General features: G+C 35.5%; 1 protein-coding gene across 1 annotated transcript; it reads left to right on the top strand.

The window, feature by feature from the left end:
• The first annotated feature begins 2,989 nt into the window (after positions 1-2,989).
• On the top strand, positions 2,990-21,546 carry LOC149161776 (clathrin heavy chain 2). The gene is made up of 31 exons (XM_089437039.1): positions 2,990-3,148; positions 3,238-3,397; positions 4,849-5,053; positions 7,742-7,830; positions 7,956-8,034; positions 8,284-8,411; positions 8,520-8,618; positions 8,786-8,894; positions 9,762-9,841; positions 9,971-10,198; positions 10,298-10,363; positions 11,349-11,465; positions 11,891-12,088; positions 12,779-12,895; positions 13,119-13,178; positions 13,271-13,357; positions 15,689-15,772; positions 15,852-15,986; positions 16,161-16,223; positions 16,297-16,401; positions 16,505-16,617; positions 16,781-17,033; positions 17,318-17,454; positions 17,537-17,815; positions 17,906-18,908; positions 19,164-19,649; positions 19,837-20,007; positions 20,320-20,505; positions 20,627-20,749; positions 20,844-20,954; positions 21,050-21,546. Exons 2-31 carry the CDS (start codon positions 3,353-3,355, stop codon positions 21,200-21,202), a joined length of 5,109 nt encoding a protein of 1,702 aa, XP_089293165.1. The 5' UTR covers positions 2,990-3,148; positions 3,238-3,352; the 3' UTR covers positions 21,203-21,546.
• Positions 21,547-26,893: the final 5,347 nt, after the last annotated feature.

Here is a 26,893-nt window from a genome sequence, read left to right as displayed (position 1 = left end):
ATTACACAATTTACAAATCTGAGAAAGCAAGAGAGGAAGATGCTACATAGTGATTGATATTAGGTGTGCAACAATTCATTATGTTGTTTTTCTTCAAGGCTTGCACTTGTTGATTTAGATAGAATATCTCGAACAATGATTAATGCGTCAAGGTAGTGTGATAATGGATTTCTGTATCCAAACTTTTAAACAATGTGAAGTGGTCTTTGCGTTTAAATGTTTAAACGTGTAAATAAAAAAATTAGCAAGTTCATGGCATAATAGGAATTTGCTACTCCAAACCATGCCAAAGTTGCTCCTTACAAAGCATATTCAATGCTAACAACTTTGTGTTGTTATGTACCTAGAAAAAGAAGTTTGTACACTTTTTAACTCATCTCATCCACTTAATTCATGGGATCCAATACCATTCCACACAACTTTGCTTTTAAAGATATTTACCCATTAAAAAAAATCAAATCATGCGTATGAAAAAAAAAAAACATAGTGTAATTTGCGGACTAAAAAAAAGAAGTTTGTTCATTTTTTAACTCTTTTCATTCACTTAATTGATGGGATCCAATACCATTCCACACAACTTTGCTTTTAAAGATATCTACCCATTAAAAAAAACTCAAATCATGCATATTAAAAAAAAATAAAAAACATAGTGTAATTTCACTTTGTCTAAAAGAAATATATTTATATTAAATAATATATTTTAATTCATTAATTCTTTTTTAACAATAAAATAGTAACATTAGGAAAATGAAAAGAAAGCAAATAACTCACCTCTTTATAATTTTAACTTGAGTTATATAATAATAATAATAATCTAATTTTAAGGTCACCATCGAGTTAGAAGGTGGTGTATGAGACTTTTTTGTTTGTGAGACAAGGGACTTGCTTCCATGCAGCGATTTGACTGCAAAAATATAATAAAGCGTAAACTTGTGACCTCTTACAATGAAAAATACATCCTTAACCATTCGACACACTACTAAGGAAATATAAAACACTTTTTTCATTCTCTAATTCATACTTTATAAATTACACAATTTACAAATTTGAGAAAGCAAGAGAGGAAGATGCTACATAGTGATTGATATTAGGTGTGCAACAATTCATTATGTTGTTTTTCTTCGAGGCTTGCACTTGTTGATTTAGATAGAATATCTCGAACAATGATTAATGCGTCAAGGTAGTGTGATAATGGATTTACGTATCCAAACTTTTAAACAATGTGAAGTGGTCTTTGCGTTTAAATGTTTAAACGTGTAGATAAAAAAGTTAGCAAGTTCATGACATAATAGGAATTTGCTACTCCAAACCATGCCAAAGTTGCTCCTTACAAAGCATATTCAATGCTAACAACTTTGTGTTGTTATGTATCTCTAATACAACTATTTAATCTACACTCCCATAATTCAAAAATGCTTGAATGAGCTTCTCTTCAATGCAACTCTAATGACGGGCTTCATAGTTGTTTAACTCCTTTATGATCAAGGCATTTGATCCACATAAGCCATAGTTTTTGTGTATCCAAACTTTTAAACAATGTGAAGTGGTCTTTGCGTTTAAATGTTTAAATGTGTAAATAAAAAAATTAGCAAGTTCATGACATAATAGGAATTTACTACTCCAAACCATGCCAAAGTTGCTGCTTACAAAGCATATTCAATGCTAACAACTTTGTGTTGTTATGTATCTCTAATACAACTATTTAATCTACACTCCCATAATTCAAAAATGCTTGAATGAGCTTCTCTTCAATGCAACTCTAATGACGGGCTTCATAGTTGTTTAACTCCTTTATGATCAAGGCATTTGATCCATATAAGCCATAGTTTAAATGTTCAACATATTAATTCTGCTTCTCAAAATATTGAGAAGAGAAATTGACATTTTTACCTTGAAATTGGGTAAAAATAATTTTGAATTGATAAAAAGATATCTATTAACTTATAAGTTCTTAAAATTAAAATGCAACAAGAATTTGCAAAATGAATAATCCATTTTCACATTAAAAAAATAATAAAATTACATTTTTACCCAAAAAAATTATAATCAAAATAATAACAAACTAAATACTTCAAAATTATAAAAAATGACCTTTTAATTACGACATTATTTTTGTTTTTTTAAACATTTTTTCCTTTCCATTCAAATAAAATTAATATTTTTAAAACTTATTAATTAAAAGTTTCTCAATTAAATGACCCCATAATATAAGCGTTAAACCAAAACGTATTGGAAATTGAATCTTAATTCGTTATATTTATTAAAATTATTTATTATAAAAATAATATTATTTACTAAATATTTTACATTTATTTTTAACTAATTTCCAAGCCCGTTTAAATATCTTATGAATTGAATTTTTTCAATGAAATTCAATTATAAAAGAAATTTGAGAGCGAAGGCTTTCATCATAAAAATAATTTTGTATTTTAATTAAAAAGATAAATTCAACTCCTTTAAAAATCTTTATTATACCTATAAAATACAACTTTGTCATTTAAAATATATAATTTTAGTAATTCACAACCAAATTTGAAATAAAAAATATCGAAAAAAAATCCAAATTATGAAATATTTAAACTAAACTTTTCCAAATCTTGCATCAAGTTTATCCCGTTATGGGAAAAATTTAAATACAAATTTTTTTATTTAAATTAATACCAACGAAATTGCCTGCTTTTTCGTCGCTAACCGCTCGCCGGCGGGGACCTACAATTTGTTACTCTTTGAAGGAGTGACAAAGGGGCATAGAAATCAGATCCAAATTTGCCCCTAGAAATAAAGGTGAAAAAGCAAAAGCCCAACACCCGAACTACACCGTAGCCTGTAGGTTCGTAACCGAATCACAGCTAGGCACGGGCTCCCGACACTTGTAAACGAATCTCTTTTCCGAGCCCCGAAATGCCATGTTGGCGAATTTGTCTGAATTAAGGTGCATTTGGCGTACATTTAAATTTGCATTTGGTTGAGCGAGCGCATTTCATCTTTTTATTATTATTTCCAGATAGATGTGCGGTGGGCACTAAAGCCTTCGTATTCTACTTCTTCCTCATCATCAACCCTTGCGAGGGTTGCGATTTCAGAGCACAGTTCGGCTCCCAGATCTTCGATTGCAACAGCGGCCGGATTGGTACCGGGGTGGATTCCGGTATTGGCTTCAGTGTTCACCTTTTTCTGCGAATTTTTATGAGCTTGATATTGCAGGGTTTGGTTGAATATAGACGGTTTTTTTGGCAGATCGGCTGTTCTAGGAATTTTTGTGGAATTGGATACGTTCGATCGGAATTAAGGCTTTTTCCTTTTTCCTCCGAGGAATCGCTGTTTGAGATCGGGGTTTTCTTTCACCGGCGCCATGGCTGCAGCTAGCGCCCCGATCACCATGAAGGAGGTCCTGACGGTGAGTACCACTGCAGGAAAACGGCAATTTCTTTTCTGCTATTTCATGGACATTTGGCGCCTTGAGTAATCTGAAGTTTTTGTCTTTTGACCTTTATGTCTGGACTGAATTTCTGTTCTGTTGAATTCAGATGTAATTTTGTGCTAGCGAGCCAGATTGTTTTTTCTAGATTCTATGGCTGTTTGGATAATTTTTCAGTAACGTGTTTTAGATTAGAGCTGTTGAGATTCAACCTGAGATGAAAGTCCGCCAGAAGCTGTGTGCCCTAGGTTGACCTGCTGTGAACATGTTTAGTTAGTATATGTATTAGTTTGTCAGAACCGTTAAGTGATCTGGCGACTTTAACGGAAATTATTTAAACAACAGTGTATTATTACTGATTCAATAGTTTAGGATCTTATGTGTCGTCTTTGATAAAATAGATCAAGTCACCTGATCTATTGATCTGGTCAGCAAGTGTTCTGGGGGCACAATGCTGTGGTCCTAACTGATCTTATTGGCAGCCATGACTTGCCCGCGATTCCTCTTTGAGGAAAATAAACTACAAACCAGTTGAAGATATCTGGCTTGCATTGATTAATTTCAATATTAGTATCTGTTGGGCTACTCGTAATTGAGCCACAAATGCTAGATAATTGCAGATCTGGATCTGCTGTGTATTTTAAATGATCTATTTCAGCTCTGATCATCAATGTTGTGAAAATTGTTCCAAATAAAATTGGCAAAAAAATTCCAGCAATTAAAAATTTGGTAAAAGTTGCGGAGCGACAAAAATTTGGCAGAAAATGCAGAGGAATAAAACTTCCTTTTTTTCTCATTTTAATTTGCCAGTTCCAGTAGTATTTCATCTTATAACTAGTGTCAAAACATGTCGGAAGTCAACAATTTTGAATGTATAATTTGTTTACACTAATTTACAAGGAATTTTCATGTCCACTTGGATTTGGTTCAGTTAGAGCTTTTCTTCTTGTATCTACTATCGTGATTAATATGTGGATGTCAGATCCATTAAAAGAGATTTGGAGATAGAATTTCTAAGCTACTTCCAGGCTTAAGAGTCTTATTGAAAACTTGAGTTTGCTGAGGATGCCTGTGTTAAGTATGAATTAAATTTGAAGTTAGAACCAGAGGAGCAATTCTTCTTGCAAAAGTGTTAGTTTGAAAATTTACTTTTCTACTAGGTTTGACCACACATTGCACTATCGACAGTCTTTGCTACAGCAGTGTCTGACTCATGCCTAGTTGAAACTCAGTAAACAGAGGACAAACTGATCTCTCAAATTGCAATCAAGATCTAAAATATTATTTTTCCATAGGACTACTGAATGCGTCAGTACTGACATATTTTCTACTTCAGTCACGTGGAGCTAAATTTTAGTGCAGAAAAATAGTGATTGAGTAAATAAGCTGTGACTAAAGTCTCCTTTTTTTATGATTTTTTATGGTTGCAGTTGCCAAGCCTCGGGATTAATCCACAGTTTATCACCTTTACTCATGTCACTATGGAGTCAGACAAGTACATCTGCGTACGGGAAACTGCTCCTGCGAACAGTGTTGTGATCATTGATATGAATATGCCTATGCAGCCATTGAGAAGGCCTATCACGGCAGATTCGGCTTTAATGAATCCTAACAGCAGAATTCTCGCTTTAAAAGGTCTTGTTGGCCTCTTCTCTTTTTTATTAACCATTTTTGTGTTTTTGCAATTTGTCTCCAGTAGAATCCACGTTCACTTTGAGTTTGCATTGAAATTATACAAGAGAAGAAATATGCTAGTTTTTGACAAGGAATAAGAAGAGCCGTAAAGAATGTTCTTTGTTTCATGTTTGATCCTTCAATGATTGGCATGGTTGGATGATGTACAACTGAAAGAATTTGCCAGAAAACTAGAAATTGTGGTTAATCAGACCAGACTGAGATAGATAAAACCATACTTTGTATCTCTGCTAATAAAATGTCAAAACTTAGATAGAAAATATGGTCAACCATTGGAAAAGGAAGTCAGTTGTGGGAGAAAAAAGTACGAGAAAGTTCATGTGCAGGGAAAATGTAGTCATAGTCATACTATGTATCTCTGCAGATAAAAGCATCAAATATTGGTGATGCTCAGGGTGATAGCTTTGAGTTTGCGCTGATTGATGTCTTTCAATGAATGAAAATGACATTGGTGGAAGTCACCAAAATTTTAGAAATCTTGGTAGGAGGACATTAATGTAGTGTATATACTATATTCTGTTAAAATTGGTTGACTTTTCGTAGAATAATTATACATCATCTTAAGTCATGCAGAATGTGATTGTAGGCAATCTCAGACTGTAAAAGATTGAGAAGAATTAGAGCCATCATAATAACAATAGGGAAAGTTTTCATTTCATGCTTGTATACATTGTTGTTCTGCCCGACTTCATGGTTTAGCAACATAAGTTAAATGAAGCTTCTGTGCTTGCAAATTCCCACTGTATTGTCTATTTTGGAGACCTTTACATCTATTTTACAATTGATGTGGACCTTCTTCTGGACCCATGAACTCTTTCTGATTTGAACTCAATTCTACAAGTTCTAAGTTATAGGATGAAGTGAAATAGTGCTTTGAGTGCTTTGGATCTTCAAAGCATTCCAGTGAGGATGACAACAATCAAATGCATAATTTTTTTTTGACTTAAGAAGATCAATCCCTATAATTTTTAGTTTGTGTTCACTTTCATGCCTTAGGTTTGTAGTATAACTTAAAACATATTAAAATCCAGAGAATATATCAGCCTAATAGGGTGTCATATCATGTGATGCAGACATCAATTTCAAAATCTGGCAAACTGGATTATATTATTTCTTTGATTAAGAAGCTAAGACATGTCTACTTCTATTCAAAGCAGCATACTTTATATGAGAAATGAATGAAATGAAATTTACATTAATGTGCGCTGCCAAACTAGGTGAAAGGGACTAGTAAGAAACCCATATAAAGGTACACGAGGCCCATATGACGTAAAGAAAAAACAAGAATACTAACAACAGAAAATGAAACAACATTATCTGTATGTACGTGGAGGCTAATCTCAGGGCTAAACCCTAATTAGTGGAACAGAGCAGGTGAGAGAAAATTCTCATTCTTCACCAATAGATATTTACAAGTGGCTATGCAACTAAGAAATATTCATATAACATCCTGGACTCTGGAGAAGCCAGCTAATACCATAAGAATTTGGCACCATCAGTGTAAATGCAACTAATAGATATTCATACGACATGCTGGTGGACTCTGGAGAACCTAGCTAATGCCATTGATGCCAACAGTTGATATGGAACTTGTGGCCCTCCCTTGCCAACACAACAGGCACCGTCATTGATCAGTGAAGCACTGTATCAATGTTGTTAAGAAATATAAATTCCCTATTATGCTGTATAATTTTGATTGTGGGAAATTGACAATTGTTTGCCACTAATTAATATAACTCAAAATATTTACAGTGTGATTGCAGCTCATTGTAGTTCCTTGAATCTCTGTATCGTATCATCAAAAACGGCTTAGCACTCTTGCATCCCATCACTTCTCTAGTGACAAGAACAAGTATGAAAGATGGTAAAATTTGTTTAGAAGATGAATTGAATGTTTAAAGCTTCTAAGCATACAATTCTATTTTATTTTTTAAGTTTTTAACTACAAAAATGTTTCAAGTTTTATTCTAATTAGTTCCACAGGACTATTTATATTATGTTGGCTGATGTAATATATAGTAATAAATCTATAAATATATGAATCTTTGATCTGGTTCATACAAAACAAATGAGTGAAGCTTCCATGCATGCATCTATGCCCCAACATGCTCACATCAATTGATAATGTGTGGTGATATCAATTGGGTCATCAATAAGCAAAACCATTGAGATGCAAGTTATAAAAGTTGGTTCTGCTGCAAAGTTAAATGTTACAAGTTACAAGTCACAAGATTATGCTGTAGGCATGGAGTGAGCAAACGTGGGTTGCAGAGGGAGATATTTATTGCTAATGCAAAATAGCATTGCTTTTCCTTATCTCTTTGGGGGTGGGTATATAGATGTGCATGACAATGAAGGGATGGTATAATGTTCTGTTCCTTTGCACATCTTTAGTTTGGACATTGACAAGAGAAGGGCCATGAACAACAATAGCCTGCATATAGCTGAAACTTCTTTTTACAAGAAAGTTTTACAATGGTACAGAATCTGTAGATATGATAGATAAGTTATAACAGTTGATCTAATGGGAGCTGGTAATATTCAGCTTCAGTGGTGGATATTTAACACTATCATGACTTGAAAATTTCCAGTTCATCTGACACTTCAAATGTTATTGACTTCTGCCAGCTCAAATACCTGGCAGTACTCAGGATCATTTGCAAATTTTTAACATTGAGATGAAGGCAAAGATGAAGTCATATCAAATGCCCGAACAGGTAAAACGAGTTCCTTTATTTCTCAGTGAATTTTTTGATAAATCAGAGCATATCATGCCATTGACTGCAGTTAGGCAAAGTTGGAAAACCCATTGTTATCTCATGTTTGATGGATGTTTATGTAGGTTGTCTTTTGGAAATGGATAACCCCAAAGATGTTGGGACTTGTTACACAGACTTCTGTCTATCATTGGACCTTGGAAGGTAAGAAAATGTCGATGTCTTATTATTGTGTTGCTTCACATCTTGACCTTATGTATTTATTCTTTCCCTTTCTATGAAGCTAGGATATTATCCTTTTTGATACTTATATCCTTCTAGTGTGAAGATGGTTTGTAAATATGATACAATGTTGAATATGGTATAAACTCTTATTTCATATATATATGCAAATGCTGTTCATTATGCAAGAAGGGTATACATTGTTTTTAGTATTTACACATTGAATTACAGGGGATGCTGAGCCTGCAAGAATGTTTGATCGAACTGCCAATTTAACTGGTAACCAAATAATAAACTATCGTTGTGATCCATCTGAGAAATGGCTTGTTTTAATTGGAATTGCTCCAGGGGCACCCGAGGTATGGACTTTCTTATTATTTGCTGTGCTGTTGATGCAGATATCACTATGTTGTAGCATTTAGACTATTCATGGACATTTCCTAACAGATGCCAAATTTTATTGACAGAGGCCTCAACTAGTTAAGGGGAACATGCAGCTGTTTTCTGTAGATCAGCAGCGCAGTCAAGCTCTAGAAGCCCATGCTGCAGCATTTGCATCTTTTAAGGTGGGAAATTTCTCTCCTCCCCCATGATATGCATCACTTTCCTTTCTGTTGGTTGTATGCAAGGTTTGCACCAAATTAGGTGCTTGTTTCTCAACCTCTGAATTTTCATGTTTGCAGTAAGTATACATTTTTAGATCATTTACAACCGTAGCCTTGTTTTTCTGCAGGTTCCTGGGAATGAAAATCCTTCTATCCTTATTTCATTTGCTTCAAAAACCATGGTTGGAGGGCAGCTTACATCAAAGCTACATGTGATTGAGCTTGGTGCACAGCCAGGTCTGTTACTCTGTTTACACTTAGTATGCAAGTTTTATTGGTTTATGCATTTGCACATCAAGGACAAATTGAAGGGTCCATACCTTTGATCTTTTCAATGTTTTAACTGTTGATTGACAATGAATAGCCAATAATAGTTGATAGTTTTTACTATAAATATTTGTTGCTTTTTTCTAATTGGGGTTACATAAAATGTTACTTAAAAATCTCCTTCACTACGATAATCTTGTGTTGTTGGAGAGTTTTTTAAGTGCTAGACTGTTAATTTCCCATGATAATTTCACATTGGTGACTCTATAACCTGAGTCTGGACTTGGAATACTTGTAGTTCGATTTATTTTCAAATAGTTGCTCTCATTTGTCTTATTAAGGATGCAGTTCACAAGTCTATGAGAGTTTATGCAGTTCACAGTTTTATGAAAAATTAAGTATTGATGTCAGCTTCCTCTGTATACTTCTACATTTGGAATGAGTATAGAGGAAGTATTTTTTCCTGATAATAGTCAGGAAAAGAATCAGACTCTTGCAACTTCTATATATGTAGTCAATGTTGTTGCTATTAATGGATTTGGTATGTTGAAAAGATAATTGTCGGCACCATATTTAGCATGTGTCTCTTTATTGGGAGACAATTCCTTGTACGTTTTGGTTTTTGACTCCTTACTATATCTATTAAAAATTCAATGCTACGTTGATGGTGGAATAGAAATAGACCATGCTTATGTCTTTTGGATCTATTTGCTGTATGTGCCAAAAATTTTGAATTTTAAATTTTATGTAATGTACAAGTAAAGAGTAACTGAAGTGGCTTCTAACTTTAATTTTAGCTTTCTGCACTCTAATCAATGGATTTTTAAATGTCATCAGGTAAACCAGGATTTTCGAAGAAACAGGCAGATCTCTTTTTTCCGCCAGATTTTGCCGATGATTTTCCAGTGGCTATGCAGGTAAGGCTTTTAAAATGATTTTCTGATAACCATAACATGATATTCCTCTATGAACGCGCCTTGTTTGTGGTAGTGATGCTGAACACTTGGTTAAAGAATTACCCTTTTGATTTGAATCTTTGTTGACAGATATCAAACAAGTATAGTCTGATATATGTCATCACAAAGCTGGGACTTCTGTTTGTCTATGATTTGGATACTGCTACAGCAGTTTACAGGAATCGTATCAGTCCAGATCCCATTTTCTTAACAACGGAAGCTTCGTCAATTGGTGGATTCTATGCTATCAATCGCCGAGGCCAAGTGTTGCTTGCAACTGTCAATGAAGCAACTATTGTGCCTTTTGTTAGTGGACAGGTAAACTTTTCTGATATGTTTTTTAACATATTTAATAGGCTTAAGATTTTGTTAAAGGGTTATTATGTATCAATGAATTTGTTCCTTGTGTTCTTGCAGCTGAATAATCTAGAGCTTGCCGTGAATCTTGCTAAAAGAGGAAACCTTCCTGGAGCTGAAAACTTGGTAAGCATTTGTATAACTTAGTTGTAGATAATCATGAGAATTTGTGTCAATAATTTTTGCATATTGCCAGTGACAAGTTATGCAATTTAACCATCATAGGAAATATTTAACCTGCAATTTATGAGGGCTAAGAACATTATGCATGTGTTTGTGTGCTGATGGCGGCTATTTCTGCATCCATCTATGGTACATATATGAGGTCTACCGCTCAAACTGTAACTATATAAAAATATTGGAATGCACTTATGCAGTCATGTTATTGGCTGTTGTTGTGGGGTACTTTTTTACGTTTTAATTGTGGAAAGTTTCCTCAAATAACATGCTACTAATTTCAGTTCCTATCAACTTACTCTTCTTCCAAAATATCTGTATGGGGTTTTATTTGATCGTAACAATAGTGGTGGAGTAAGTTTGGTAAGAAATGGTTTGATACTGTGATCAGTCCATGTGAATATGGAAAAAATTTCTCTCAAAAAATAGATTGATTGCTGTTAATAAACAGGTGCCGCAATGATGGTTTTTACATGTGCTCATCTAAATTCCAAAATGGCATCCTTCGACTTATGTGGTGTGTGGATATAAAGATAGATAGACATGGATGTGGCATCCAATCGTGAAGAAATTGGTTGATTGTCCAATAAATCGGATATCTATTGTTTTCATTTGTCTTAGAGAGAAAACACCTCTTTAAATGCACATAGAATTCAGTAGATCAGTTGTTATCATAATGCTGGATTGTTAAACATAATGAAAATAATTGATTTTCCACTAAATGGGATATCTATAGTTTGTATTGCCCTCAGAAAATATCTTCTTTAAATGAGCACAAAATTTGGTAGATCAGTTGACATCAAAATGTTGTATTTGCCACTCCTAGAGTTTGCATTCATTTGATTAATTGACTATTATCATATTTGCACGAGTAATAGATCTTTTCACGTGATTCAGAATTGCAGTTGAATGAGTATATTCTGTTTTCATGCAGGTTGTCCAGCGCTTCCAGGAGTTGTTTTCTCAAATGAAGTATAAAGAAGCTGCAGAACTAGCTGCTGAGTCACCCCAAGGCATTCTCCGCACACCAGATACGGTGGCAAAATTCCAGGTATACATTATACATGGATGGGATGTTCAGCTACTAGTGGGTTGATTGACTTTGAAATCAAGTTTGTCAAAGTTTGAAGATTTTTTCACTGCATTTTGGAAGTGCAAATGGTTTCATATTCTTAATCATTTGTAATTTATGAAAATATGAAATAGAGTTGGGGAAACAACAAAATGACATTAGAGCTTTGACTAACATTAACCGTTTATTCAGATACTGAAGCTTAGTATAACTTAGATAATTTGACTATTAAGAAGGCTAGAACATAAAGTAAAGGCTGAGGCACATAAATTTCTTAATAAATGCATCAATCTTCTTTCTTATGATTTTCTCTGAAATTGGCAGGTTTTTGTATGCTCATTGCTTATTAGAGGGCTGTGCAATGTAACAATTTAACATTTTATCTATGACAAACGGTTTTGTAGAGTGTTCCAGTACAGCCTGGGCAGACACCACCCCTTCTACAATATTTTGGGACTCTTCTGACTAGGGGAAAGTTGAATGCGTTCGAGTCTTTGGAACTTTCACGATTAGTTGTAAATCAGAACAAGAAAAATCTGTTGGAGAATTGGCTTGCTGAGGATAAGCTGGAGTGCAGTGAGGAATTGGGGGATCTTGTGAAGGTGAGATTCACTGCTCTGATTTAATCTGGTATTTTTTCATCTGATTAGTTTTTTTCTTGTTAACTAGTATGTGACCCTTTCTATTTAGTGTTCATACTTTATAGTAAGAAAATGCCTTGAAAATCTTTTACATGTTGCATTAGTTTTCCAGATGCTTTCGTTTTTAGATCAGGGAATGATTTTCTCTCTGTGTTTTCTTTAAAAACATGCTATTTTTAGCTCTTATTTACAGTCCATAAAATCAAAGAGAATATCTAGAACGCTAAAAGGCAACTGTGGGTCTTTCTCAGCTCGTACAAAGACATGCACACACACATACGCACCAAAGCTGATTTCCTGTTACCTTAAGATTTTGAGAATTCATGCTTAGGAATTGTGCTGGTTTGAAAAATCCTTATGCATGTGTGCTTTTCTTGCCTTCTAAAGATTAATTTCAAAAGGTTTGCTTATGCTTAGAAGTGTGCTGTGAAGTTTGACAAGGACAAAGGATAATTATTGCTTTACAATCTGTTTCAGTTTTATTATCGCGTGTTTGATAGAGCACTCATTTTCTTGTTTAGAATGGGTTGGATACACTATTATGCATGGTAAATGTTGGTTTTCTCTAGTCATAGATTTAATTCAATATTTCACTATTTTCTTGTTTAATGTTTATTTGCAACATTGCAATAATGTGTTACTTTGATGCAGACGGTGGACAATGACCTTGCTTTAAAAATTTATATAAAAGCAAGGGCTACCCCTAAGGTAGTTGCAGCTTTTGCTGAGAGAAGAGAATTTGACAAAATACTTATATACTCCAAACAGGTATGCTTTAACCAACTGTAATGTTTACTTTGACCCATTGCATAACAGTAACACAGGGGTTCTATTACAAGTGGAATTAGAAGACAACTTTGTTTATTCGTATTTTAGGGGAAATGTGGTTATTAAACTAGCTTGGTAATTCTTATATTTGTTCAGAAAACATTTGTAATATTTTTTTGGATAACTATTATGGTTTCATATTATTGGGTATAAACTTGTGTAGGTTGGGTACACGCCAGACTACTTATTTCTCCTCCAGACTATTTTGCGCTCCGATCCACAGGTACTGTCATTTTTGTTAAAGAAGGTCTTCTGACCTTGGTTTTGAAGCTATGCTGGATATGTTTTTATTTTGATGTTTATCCACTGTTTCAGGGTGCTGTAAACTTTGCACTGATGATGTCTCAAATGGAAGGTGGCTGTCCGCTGGACTACAATACCATTACAGATTTGTTCCTTCAGGTATTTAGTTTGACCTCCTTCTTATGTTATAGTTTCTTAGATCAACCTTAATTACTAAAACAGTAAAATGAAATTGTAGATTTTATGCAAGTATCCATTACTCGTTAATATTATGGCCTGATAAATTTTTTTCTGTTAGCTAGAGTGATTCTGTGCATATTTTTTGGAGTATTTTCTGCTTAGGAAAATAGAAAGAAGATTGTGTCCAAAATCTGTTGCCTGTAGCAAAGTTGCAAAGCTTGTATCTATTTGTTAATTTTGGAATCTAATCTATGCCAAAATAATACTAGATGGATATTTCAGTTTCTTTTCCTTTTAGAAAAGGTATAATTATTAGATAGTGAGAAATAATTTAAATGAAGGGTTGACTTCCATGTTATACTTGCACATAAAAATTGATTTCCTTTACAAAATATTTAGTAATAGCCAGTGCCTGAGATACTTCAATTACAAAACAAAGGAACTTAGATTGCTTCTTCAAGCATGGAAAATGATAGAGGAGGTAAGGTTTTCTTCTTTGGATCTCCTTATATGACTGTTAATTCCACATCTGTATCCACCGCTCAAAACTCCTGGCCCCTGGGCACTCTGTTTTATCTCACTACTGTATTTTTTGATGTGGTTCAGATTATATTTGTTCCTCTCTCTATTTCAATGACCCAGGGAATCTTCTCCAACGCATCATCATAGCTCCTAAGCACCTTATTCCTGATGGTACCATATTCAGAGACTGGTGGCTTCTTTATTTTCACTTATGGCTTTATATACCTCCTGCTTCACTGTTGTGGGTCCCTCTATGCTTTCTCACTCTTGAGGGTCCTATTCTCAGTTTTCTGAGTGCTTTTCAATTTTCATTTTGTCTGTCTTTCCCGTACGGTGCTTGCTGCTACTCGTCCTTTTTAAAAGGCTTGACAGTTCTTTGCTTTGCTCCCTATCGCTTTTAGACCCTTTAGTTGACCTTTCAATCTTCATGTAATTGTTCAAATTGGAAGGTTAACTTACAAAGATTGCCTTGGAGTGTTACTATTTCTATGCTGTTGTCCATTCAAAATTTGTGTTAGCCTGAAGGCCTGCATTTACACTCCTTCAATGGGGTACTCCTCGAAGCTGTTAGGTCTAAACTAAGGCTTTTCATGATGGTAAAACAGAGATCTCCCCAATCCTCTACAGATCTCTCACTTTTTCTAATTTTGCTTTCTTTTAATGCAGCTTGCTTCCTGAATCCAAATTCTATCAACATGCTAGAAATTGATTTCCTTAAATGTGTCTGAGCTTTACACATATCTATCAATCTTGAGCCACTTGGAATTATAGGTTTTTTTCAGAAGGTTAATAACAAGTTTTGACTCCAATCTTTTTAATCCTTGGGTCTTTGCTGTAAAGTTTCAGCTACACTATTTGTTAAGTATCCATACCTATGGTAAAGGAAGCGATATTATTTTATGCTTCAAATGATTATACCTCCTGCACCTGTTGCTGTGGTGTTGCTTGTCAACTCTCCACCGAAAAGCAGGATAGCTCCATATTTGCCAATGTTTTCTACCAATCCGTTCTTGTCAACTGCTTCCTTACCTCTTAGAATTGGTTTATCTTGGAGGTGTTTTGAGTAAGACTTCATAATTTTCTATGCAGACTGCACGAGGAGAAGCTGCTGGAGGGAAAGCACCATGAATGCCTTGGGTTCCCCTTTTTGTACAGATTTTCCATTGTCACAGGAAAAAAATGTTTTTTTTGAAGTCTTGGCAGCGCAATTATCATTTCACCACTTCAATCTGTCCTCTTCTGGTTCATTTTTTAACTCCCTCCTCTCCATCCCTTTCAAAAAAGTGATCAAGGTCCTCAAAGAGTTGTACACGGAGATTGGGCCTGTGATCTCTGATTTTTCAGTAAAAGATTCTGACATAACCTGATGTGGGTAGCTCTGTAATCGGATGGTTTCACTGATAAATTAATTTTTTCGCATCCACAATAGAGCCAAAAACTGGTTTTGGATTAAGCTGAAAGTTCGCTTTAATCATTTTCTATGCCTACATTTCCTACAGCTTTCTATATCTTTTGACTCTCAAACTTCTTTGGTTTCACCATTTCTCATTTATTTTCGAGGATTGCTTGTTGTCAAAGAGAGTTTTGTCTAACTGTAGTTAAAATTTTATGTTATGGGACAAATGAGATATTTTTAATAATCTATGAGAATGTTCTCACATTTACTTCAAGAGGAATTTGACTTTCAATTTTTCTTATTATATTTGTTGTGAAAGCATTTGTTAAAGCCTAAAGGCAACTTATTTAATATATCGAGTTTTGATAGTGTCTGTGCGCATCTGTTTTCAGCGAAACATGATCCGTGAAGCAACATCCTTTTTATTGGATGTTCTGAAGCCTAATTTGCCAGAACATGGGTATCTTCAAACAAAGGCAAGTTTTTCAATTGAAATATCCTTTTTTATGGAAAGTATTTTGGTTTTGCAATTTATTCAATATGATTCCCCTGCAGGTTCTCGAGATCAACCTGGTCACTTTCCCAAATGTAGCTGATGCAATCCTGGCAAATGGAATGTTTAGTCACTATGACCGTCCCCGTATTGCACAACTGTGTGAGAAAGCTGGCTTATATATGCGAGCACTTCAGGTATGTAAGACTTGGGATCTATTTAGAATTAGAAGTACTTGTGATTCTTTTGAGACTACAGGTTGGCTATGGTACACTTGTATAGAGGTTTTACTTGAATTTATGCCAGCATAACACAGGCTTTTAAAAAGTTAATTTTTACTACATTACTGACGTTGCAAACTTTGGTTGCAGCATTATACAGAGTTGCCTGATATCAAACGTGTTATTGTCAACACTCATGCTATTGAGCCTCAGGTCTGTGAACTGTGATGTTTTGGGGTCATCTTGAAAAATCTTAAATTCTGTCACTGATTTTAACCTCTTGCAGGCACTGGTTGAGTTTTTTGGTACTCTCTCAAGAGAGTGGGCATTGGAGTGCATGAAAGATCTGCTTCTTGTTAATCTAAGAGGAAACCTCCAGATAATTGTACAGGTAAGAATACTATTAACTGTATGTCAACATTATATTATAGCTGCAAATTGTTATTTGTGCTCATCTTAACATTTGTATTAACCTTTTTTCTCATCGGTTGCAGGCTGCAAAAGAATATTCGGATCAACTGGGTGTAGATTCATGTATCAAACTCTTTGAGCAGTTCAAGTCATATGAAGGGCTCTATTTCTTTTTGGGTTCATATTTGAGTTCCAGGTGAACTATGCAACTTCAATTTTATAAGGGTTGCTTAGTCATTATTTACTTTTGGTGTTTAAACTGTGAATGGAAATTAATGGTCCTTTAGAGAGGTTGATCTTGTAGGCATGTATGTGGCTATTTGCTTTATAGGGAACTGAAAATTGAATAACTTTGGCAGTGAGGACCCCGATATTCACTTTAAATACATTGAAGCAGCAGCAAAAACTGGTCAAATCAAAGAGGTGGAGCGTGTAACCAGAGAGTCAAACTTCTATGACGCAGAGAAGACCAAGAATTTTCTGATGGAAGCGAGACTTCCAGATGCCCGTCCCCTGATAAATGTTTGCGACCGATTTGGTTTTGTACCAGATCTTACTCACTACTTATATTCAAACAACATGCTGCGGTACATTGAAGGCTATGTCCAGAAAGTAAGTACCCTTTTTGCTGAATTCGACATAGTAATTCATATGGAAGCTCAATGAAACTGAATAGTCTAGCTATATCTTTTTATTAGTCATGAAAGGCTTCCAGGAATGTCTTTTTGATTTACGAAAAGATGGCTGATATTGTAGCCGTCTGCTATTTTGAAGGGACGATCAATGTAGGAGACATCAATATAAATTGTTAAAATAATTAAAACCTTCAATTAGAAGGTTTTGCAGACATGTTTTGAGAGACTTGCTTATTGTCATTTTATTGTTTTGCTGATAAGGTCAATCCAAGCAATGCTCCTTTAGTTGTTGGCCAACTACTTGATGATGATTGTCCAGAGGATTTCATTAAAGGTCTTATTCTGTCAGTTCGTTCTCTTCTTCCTGTAGAACCGCTTGTTGAAGAATGCGAGAAAAGGTACTGTTCTAAACCTCATTAGATGTAATTATGATTTGTAATTTTAAAATTGTAACTCTCTTTTTGTCTGTGTGTTTTGTAGGAATCGGCTTCGACTGCTGACCCAATTCTTAGAACACCTTGTAAGCGAAGGAAGTCAAGATGTACATGTTCACAATGCCCTTGGTAAAATCATCATTGATACAAATAACAATCCAGAACACTTCCTTACAACAAATCCCTACTATGATTCGCGCGTGGTGGGTAAATACTGTGAGAAAAGAGATCCGACTCTGGCAGTTGTTGCATATAAGCGGGGCCAGTGTGATGATGAACTTATTGATGTTACCAATAAAAATTCTCTGTTCAAACTCCAAGCCAGGTACCCTTTAACATTTTGTTATATGTTTGTGGTTTCTGTTTCTGTTAAAAAGATTCTTGTAAATGTCTGAATTGACACATTTTGATTCAGGTATGTTGTTGAGCGGATGGAGCCTGACCTCTGGGAAAAGGTACTTACCCCTGAAAATCCATTCCGAAGGCAACTTATTGACCAGGTTGTATCAACTGCTTTACCAGAAAGTAAGAATCCAGATCAAGTCTCTGCAACAGTGAAAGCATTCATGACTGCTGATCTCCCACATGAGTTGATTGAGCTTCTAGAGAAGATTGTGCTACAAAATTCTGCATTTAGTGGAAACCCCAATCTGCAAAATCTTCTTATTCTTACAGCCATCAAGGCTGACAAGTCACGTGTAATGGATTATATCAACAGACTGGACAACTTCGATGGCCCTGCTGTTGGAGAGATAGCTGTTGGAGCAGAGTTGTTTGAGGAAGCCTTTGCGATTTTCAAAAAATTCAACTTGAATGTGCAGGCAGTGAATGTGCTTTTGGATAACATCCGAAGCATCGAACGGGCGGTTGAGTTTGCATCCCGTGTTGAGGAGGATGCAGTTTGGAGTCAAGTTGCAAAGGCACAACTCAGGGAAGGATTGGTCAGTGATGCTATTGAATCATTTATTCGTGCTGATGATGCTACACAGTTCCTTGATGTGATAAGGGCGGCTGAGATAGCTGGCGTGTATCATGACTTAGTCAAATACCTGTTGATGGTACGGAGAAAGGTTAAAGAGCCAAAGGTTGATAGTGAGCTTATCTATGCATATGCTAAGATTGACAGACTTGCTGATATTGAGGAATTCATACTGTCACCTAATGTAGCTAATCTCCAAGGTGTGGGAGACCGTCTATTTGATGAAGAGCTCTATGAGGCCGCAAAGATAATTTTTGCCTTTATTTCAAACTGGGCAAAACTTGCTAGCACTCTTGTGAAGCTAAGACAGTTCCAAGGAGCAGTTGATGCTGCTCGCAAGGCAAACAGTTCAAAGACTTGGAAGGAAGTTTGCTTTGCCTGTGTTGATGCGGAAGAGTTTAGATTGGCTCAAATATGTGGATTGAACATCATTGTACAGGTAACATGGTTTCATTGAACAGTTTTATCTCGTGGATTCTGTTTTTAAAATGTTCGATTACCATCTATCAAATGGCATGATATCCGTGCATTCTACTGAAGAGAATATGTTAGAAATCATGTTTTAAAATTTAGTAGGTACAAGATTGACCCTTCTGACCTATTAACCCAGAGGCATGTATTGGAGGCTTTGTAACTGTTTATTTTTAATTGTGAAGTCAAGAGATTGATGTTATTTTTGAACTTTTTGTTCCAGGTAGATGACTTGGAAGAGGTCAGTGATTATTATCAGAATAGGGGCCGCTTTGATGAATTAATTTCTCTAATGGAGAGTGGCTTGGGGTTGGAGCGTGCACATATGGGTATCTTTACAGAGTTGGGTATCCTGTATGCTAGATATCGTCCAGACAAGCTTATGGAACATATTAAGTTGTTCTCAACACGGCTCAACATTCCCAAGCTCATCCGTGTTTGTGATGAGCAGCAGCACTGGAAGGAGCTTACATATTTATACATTCAATATGATGAGTACGATAATGCTGCAGCAACAATCATGAACCATTCTCCAGAGGCATGGGATCACATGCAATTTAAAGATGTTGTGGTCAAGGTGGCCAATGTTGAGTTATACTACAAGGCTGTTCACTTTTATTTGCAAGAACATCCAGATCTTATCAATGATCTATTGAATGTCCTCTCTCTTAGGGTGGATCATACACGTGTGGTGGACATAATGCGCAAGGTATGCTGTTCTGACATTCTTTATTCTGATCAGATTTCATTTTTAGTGTGGCATTAAACGGAATGTCTGAGTGTTTCCCTATTTGTTACCAGGTTCTGTATATTTTTTTTCCTGTACTGCATTGCTATTTGAAAGCTTTGAAGAAAGGTACTAAACTATATTTGCATTTTATTGAATTGTGATTCAGGCTGGACATCTCCATCTTGTGAAGCCATACATGGTTGCAGTCCAGAGCAATAATGTGGCTGCTGTAAATGAGGCATTGAATGCAATTTATGTAGAAGAGGAAGATTATGAGAGACTTCGGGAATCTATAGATATGCACGATAACTTTGACCAGATAGGTCTTGCACAGAAGGTGGGGTTGACCTTTTACCTTTTTATTGAATTAAGGCTTCTGTGATCCATATCAAGTTTTTGAGACATGTTTTTGGCCATAATCACATCAAAATTCATTTGTCGACGCGTTTCGAAACGGCAAGTGTGGTTCATCATCAGGACAAGATGAACCACACGTCCTGGTTTGAAAGCGTCAACAAATGAATTTTGATGTGATTATTGCCGAAAACATGTCTCAAAAACTTTTACCTTTTTGTCATTCAACTTCCAGTTGAAGCCTGTGGATTTAGTAGAATATTCCAAATCACTGATGTTTACTTGTTCCAAGCAGGTTGAGAAACACGAACTTCTTGAGTTCCGCCGTATTGCTGCCTACATTTACAAGAAAGCAGGACGATGGAGGCAGTCTGTTGCCTTGTCCAAAAAGGATAATCTTTACAAGGATGCCATGGAGACTAGTTCTCAATCTGGTGACCGTGAGCTTGCAGAAGAATTGCTTGTATATTTTGTGGAACAGGTATGCTAGTGCAAAATTTTCTGTTCCTCTTGTGGTTTTTCTATGTGTAATGTTTAAAAGCAAAGCTTTGTACAGTATAGTTGTTAGTAGTGGTGGCTAATAGCTTTACCTGGAATTGCAGGGCAAGAAGGAATGCTTTGCTTCATGCTTGTTCACATGCTATGACTTGATCAGGCCTGATGTGGCCTTGGAGCTAGCATGGTTTAACAATATGATTGATTTTTCATTCCCGTACCTACTTCAGGTATTTGATTATTTTTCCATATGGCTCTTTTCGAAAATCAAAGTTGTCCTGATCCGTCATATGGACCTGATGATAACCTTGTCTCCTTTTTCAGTTCATTCGAGAGTACACTACAAAAGTGGATGAGCTGGTTAAGGATAAGTTAGAGAATCTTCAAGAAGTGAAGTCCAAGGAAAAGGAAGAAAAGGATATGGTTGCTCAGCAGGTATAAGCCTTGTGCTCTGTGAAACCTCCTGTACTTGCAACTTATGGAATGGAGTCTTTTTTTTATATGCTGAATTTTCTTTTGTTTATTTGCAGAATATGTATGCCCAGCTTCTTCCGCTTGCTTTACCAGCACCTCCAATTCCTGGTATGGGAGGAGGTATGGGTATGGGTGGTTTTCAACCAGGTATGGCTGGAATGGGAATGCCTCCCATGCCAGCTTATGGTATGCCGCCTATGGGTTATTGATGATTTTATATTTGCTTGAAGGATAGTCGCGCTATCAAATGAGGTGTTTATATGTGATATTAGCAGGAGTGCTACTGAGGGTGTTTTCACCTGGACGCAGCATAGTTTGGCGGCTGAATTGGTTGCAGAATAGTTTGGCGTACGAATGTTGCCAATTTTTTTAGACATGTTCAGTATGATTTTGTAGATTGGAATGGTTAGGTGAGGGGCGGATATTTTCCTTTATTACGACCGGATGGGTCATTTTCCGAATGTTTATCTTTTCTAATTTTTCCGCATAATATTCTTTAATTGACAATTATTCTTTAGTGCAATCTACATATTCGATATGACTATTCTACTCCCTTTTGTTTTTTCCTTATCCGTTTCTTCTTAAAGATGGCCACTAGGCTGACCCGTTTTCAAGGGAGTAAATTAGTGAAGGAAATGCTCAACAATTTTAAAGTAGGATGATAGGTGGAGGTATTTTTGTTGAGAGTGTTAACTGTTAGTCTATATATACATTGCATATATCCACATTCAAAGAGCAAGCGACGCATCTAAGCATGAGCTGAATGTATTAGTTTGGTCATCTCCACAATCGTGTTTATGGGAGTGTCAAACGATACCTGTACTGCGCTTTTCCTGTATGCGACGACTATATAACCGTCTCTTTTTCTGGAAGCGTTTCGCTTATACATATTAATATCTCTGGTCCTTATCAAGACACACTTTAAGTAGTCGCTTATGTTAACACGCTTGGACAAATTTTAAAACAATATGCTATGTGTTTTTTCTTTTTAAGCCAAGTATGTGTATTTCTTATATGTTATTTATCTTATAATTTGTCCGTGACATTTTGATGGGATTAGCTCGTACTTGCGTATGGTTTGTTTTATATATACAAGATGCTGCTTATTGTGTGACAGTTGTCCATTCCCTGTTGGAATATTATAATGCAATGTATTTTGTTTACCACTCTAATCAAATAGGCCAATTAACTACAAAATCGATTAATTGACCACAAAAGGCAGTGTTCTATTTAAAATTCATGCAAACCTCTTCTCAAAAGGATTCCCTGTTGTCTGAGTTATAAACACTCCAACATGACCGTACATGCTTTCATATTCAACAAGAAGCAGACATTTCTAACTGATCATAAGCAAAAGAATATATACCTATGAATGTGCAAAACAAGGATACCCAAACAAAGATACCCATGAATACGGTAAGATTTTGTTCCACAGATTCCCGTTGAAAACGAGGGTAGCATCTAGTTTGTTCACAAGGTAGACAAATTTGTTTATCTTTTGAAATGAGGTTATAGGGGATTAGTGTTATTTTATCCTTTCATTTTCAGTGAAAGTTTCTTTAAGAATTAAGGCATGGGTGAGCTGTTAATTTGACTAATAAGTTTAGGGTTGTCAAGCTCCTGCTCCTGATCCATGATGCGTAAAAAATTGACTAATAAGTTTAGGTTTGGTGAGCTGTTAATTTGACTGAGCATCACCCGATGCAATGAGTGCTAAGTGAACTATTCAAAAATCATGAGAAATTAGTCACTTTACGACTACCTCTCATGGAAATGGTCATACTTTGAATGACTTACTTAATGCAGTTGAATCCCAAAAATGATATCTAATATAATGCACTGCGAAAATCCCCCATACTTAAAAAGTTTAGGGTTGTCAAGCTCCGATCGATGATGTGTGCAAATCTTTTATGAATACATTTTCAGGTTTAAAATTTAAAGAGTATTTTTGTAAATATAGGGTTAAAGAGTATTTTTGTAAATATAAGGTGGTAAAAGCTATGCTAACTTGATTGTCTAGTTTATAGTGTTTTTGTAAATATAAGGTGGTAAAATAACTTGGCTGTTAAAGTGAGGACAGCCATCAGTAGTGATCCACAAATACGGGTTTATTTATTAACTTTTGTTTATTGATTGTTTAGCTTATAGAGTGTTTTTGAGGACAACCATCACTAGTGATACACAAATACGGGTTTATTTATTAACTTTTGTTTATTGATTGTTTAGCTTATAGATTGTTTTTGTAAATATAACATGGTAAAATAACTTGGCTGTTAAAGGGAGGACAGCCATCACTAGTGATCCACAAATACGGGTTGATTTATCAACTTTTGTTCATTGCCTTTGGATAATGTATTATTAATTTGTTTCCTTATACTGGAGAAATATGAGCTGCTCTTAATCAATCAATCAAACATGTTTATGTTTGATGTTGTCATTGATGTCAAAGGTTCTCTAAATGAAAGAGGTATATATTCAAACAAAATATTGTTTTTGGATTTTTGATGTCCCATTTGGATGCCCTATTTTTGAAGGTATTGTTATTCCATTTACCTAGTTCAAATGGAAGCATGATATATATGGTTTTAAAACTTATTTCGAGGCCTTTCTAATGGTATATGACACTCTAACTCCGCAAGGTCGAGGAGAAATGATTTTTTAAATTTTTATTATATATTATGTGAGTTACACAAGTTAGTCCAACCAATGGACAAGCCAACCCAATCTAGACCTTGAGTGCAATATAAATAGGGGCAAGAAAAAACATTTCAAATCATTCACTCAAGCAAGTTTGGATCTGTTCAAACTGGTGATAAAAAGGAGTGTTGAGGTTCATACCTCATGAATCAGAAGTGAAGAGATGTTGATTTGGAGAGACTTTTGGAAAGTATTTTTGACACATTTTGAAAGGCTTTTGGCTTATTTTGAAAGGGGTTTTTAGCTTATTTTGGAAGGCTTTTTGGCACACTTTTGAAGGTTTATGGTCTTGGTTAGATGATTGATTGCAGACTTGTTTTTGTTTTTGAGGGCTGAATTTTGTCCCCTAGGCTGAATTTCAAGTCTATGTAGAGAGCCAAATTAGAGTGGAAGGTCGAATTTTAGTTCTGTTATGATAATAATGACTTGTTTATATTGAGGTTGGATATCAGGACCAATGTTTTGGTACAAAGAAGGTTGAATTCATCCTTGTTTTAAGAGCTAAATCTTGGTGTGTTTGAAGGGTAAGTTTCAAGTTAGTATTGAAGATATGACATTGTTCTCCATTGAGGGGATTGAAACTTGTGGAGGAGGTAGAGTTTTGTTAAATGGTGGTGGACTCCGGATCATTTGTTGAGAGAAATTTTGTTGCTAAGGTCATGTTTAGGAAGTTGAGTACCAGTGTGAAGGATAGAGGAATAATTGCCAGAAGGACAAACTTTCTTTGACTAATATTGACTTTTGTACAAGTTTTGGCTTTGATAAATCAAGGAGTTGGTGCATCATTTTAGTTGGTGTTGATAAATCAAGTTATTGGTGTTTTTTTTTTCATCTGGAGCGAACATTCCGTGTTTTTCATATAAAAATCTCCATGTTTTGTATATTTATGTGCTCTACTCTATACCTATGGATGCATTTATAGGTTTTTGAAGTTAAAAATTGTTATATTAATTCGCCCCCCTCTCAGAGGTTGTAGCCACATATACATGTTGCTATGATCACTACTAGGGTTTGACATAAGGACATTATTGAGGTTGTCCAACTAGGGGTTGATACAACAACATATTTGATTGTGCTAAAGTTTGCTATTGTATAGCATGTGGCTGCCAAGAACTGTGCTATTGATGTGAGTTGTCAAGGTTCATTGTCGACATGTGTGGAATGTTAAGGTTTATAGTGTTTGAGTAGGAAATCCAATGGTTGACTGTATTGAATTGTAGAAGGGTTGGATGGTATAATAAGCATCATTGTTTGTTGGCCAATGATTTGTTGTAGAGGTTAATATTCATGGTGATGAACATATTGAGTAGTGATTGAGAAAAAGCAGAGCTTATTGAGCAGAGATTGGTTGCAACTAGGGTTTTCGTACTTGAATCAATTTTAAGCTTGTATTGTAGATGAATGGCTAGACGATTGATTTACAGAGAGAGCATGATGTATTGAGGAGTAAAAAGAATTGGCTTTGTATCATAGAGATCAAATTGATAGTTGAGTAGAGTTTTGGTATTTGATCATTAAGTAGAAGTTGTATCACAGTTTATTGAATGCAGGTGGATCTAGTCTGAAAATTGTGAAACATGTCTGCCATGGTGGTTGAAGGTTGGAGCTTTCAGGGAAAGTGGTAGCTCGCTGAATAGGGTGGCAGGGTGGTGCGAGACGAGAGTGGAGTCTTTGTTAGGTTGGAGCCTAAGAACACTTCAAGGGGGTATGGAAGTGCTAGGGCAGGTGGCATCCTTCCAATAACAATTGGTGAATTAGGGAGTTAGTGCTTCCTGTAGTTTAGACTCTGTAAGTTCAGATATTGGAGCGTCCATCCAATGGCAGTTGGTAGACATGTTGTTGGACCATCTGTCAGGTTGTAGCTTGTAAACCAGAAGGGTGGAGCCTCCCTCATTTGTAGCTGAAAATTATGGAAGTTGCAGCTTTTTGTTGATGTATTTATTGATGACAAATATTAAGAAGCGTTCGATGTTTTTTCTCTTAGAAGGGTTTCCACCTAAAAATCTCTGGCATCTATTGTCTTGATTTTGTGCATTGTAGAATGGTCTTAATGATTGTCTATGTTTAACTAATGCTAATAATGTTTAATGCTTTGAAAATATAGAAATACAAATTGAAGTAAGAAATATTGATTCACCCCCCTCTCAATATTTCTAACAATTGGAATAAGAGCCGGCTCTTTCAGTAGTAGCTTAACAGTTAGAAGGCAAATCTAAGGGAATGAAGATGGCAAAGTCAAGGAAGCAAGCCGCCAAGCGTTCAAAGAAACCAAAGGAAGTTCTTGGTATTGAAATTCTTTCAGAACCTATTATAACTAACGAAGAGAAACAGGTTGGTCCAATTCCTCTAATCAATAAAAGGAAATCTATTTGGAAGCTATTGGATATGATGTATGAGATTTTGTTGTTTTTGGAAATATCTCTATTGATGAATCAAGAAAATACAATTCCAAATCCATGAGTGTCATCTTAAGTTCCTTGCCATATTCTATGAAATTCAGTGTAGGATTATGCTCAATAGCCAAAAATCTGTGGGAGAAAATTCAAAATCTTCATTTAGGTAACGTTGATGTTGGTCAAGACAAAGATGATGATGATCATGTTTCAAGTCAGGAATACTCTCATATTGAAGTTTCTAACGAGGAATAAGAGGAAGAAGAGGAAGTTGGCATGGAAAAGGTATTAATCAATGCTTTGAAAGAGATGAACACAAAGGAGGAAAATTGCACACTAAGAGAACAAGTAGCTCTCTTGGAACTCCAATTGCAAGACACAGAAAAGAATGAAAAAGACCTGGCAAGCCAATTAAAGGAATATGGTCAGGGGTATGTAATTGAAATTGATCAAAAGCAAAACTAGATGCATCTTTCCCAAAATCAACAGGCTCAGATATGAAAATGAAAGGCAAAAGAGCAAATACAAGACCTCAACAAAGCAACTAAAATTATCACTATTTTAAAATTGCAAGTAGAAGAGGCAGAAGAAAGAAGGAAATTGTTGATAAACATATTTCAGGAAGACCTTGCTCAAAAGCAAGGAGAACTTGACACTAACATATCTGAAACCAACAAGCTCATGGAATGGGACAATGAACACTTGTAGGATATTGAAAGGAAAGATCAAGAATTATATTAGTTGAAGATGAAGGTAAAAGTAGGTAAATCTACATGCGATGAAGACACAAGCTTCAAGATCTCGCAGAAC

Source organism: Pinus tabuliformis, chromosome 5_2 (assembly GCF_031772625.1).
Source record: "Pinus tabuliformis cultivar Carrire ecotype Pingquan chromosome 5_2, CPIR1, whole genome shotgun sequence".
Taxonomy (NCBI): Eukaryota; Viridiplantae; Streptophyta; class Pinopsida; order Pinales; family Pinaceae; genus Pinus; species Pinus tabuliformis.
Note: the sequence above shows the minus strand (reverse complement) of the source record. Positions and strands in the feature narration are given on the sequence as shown.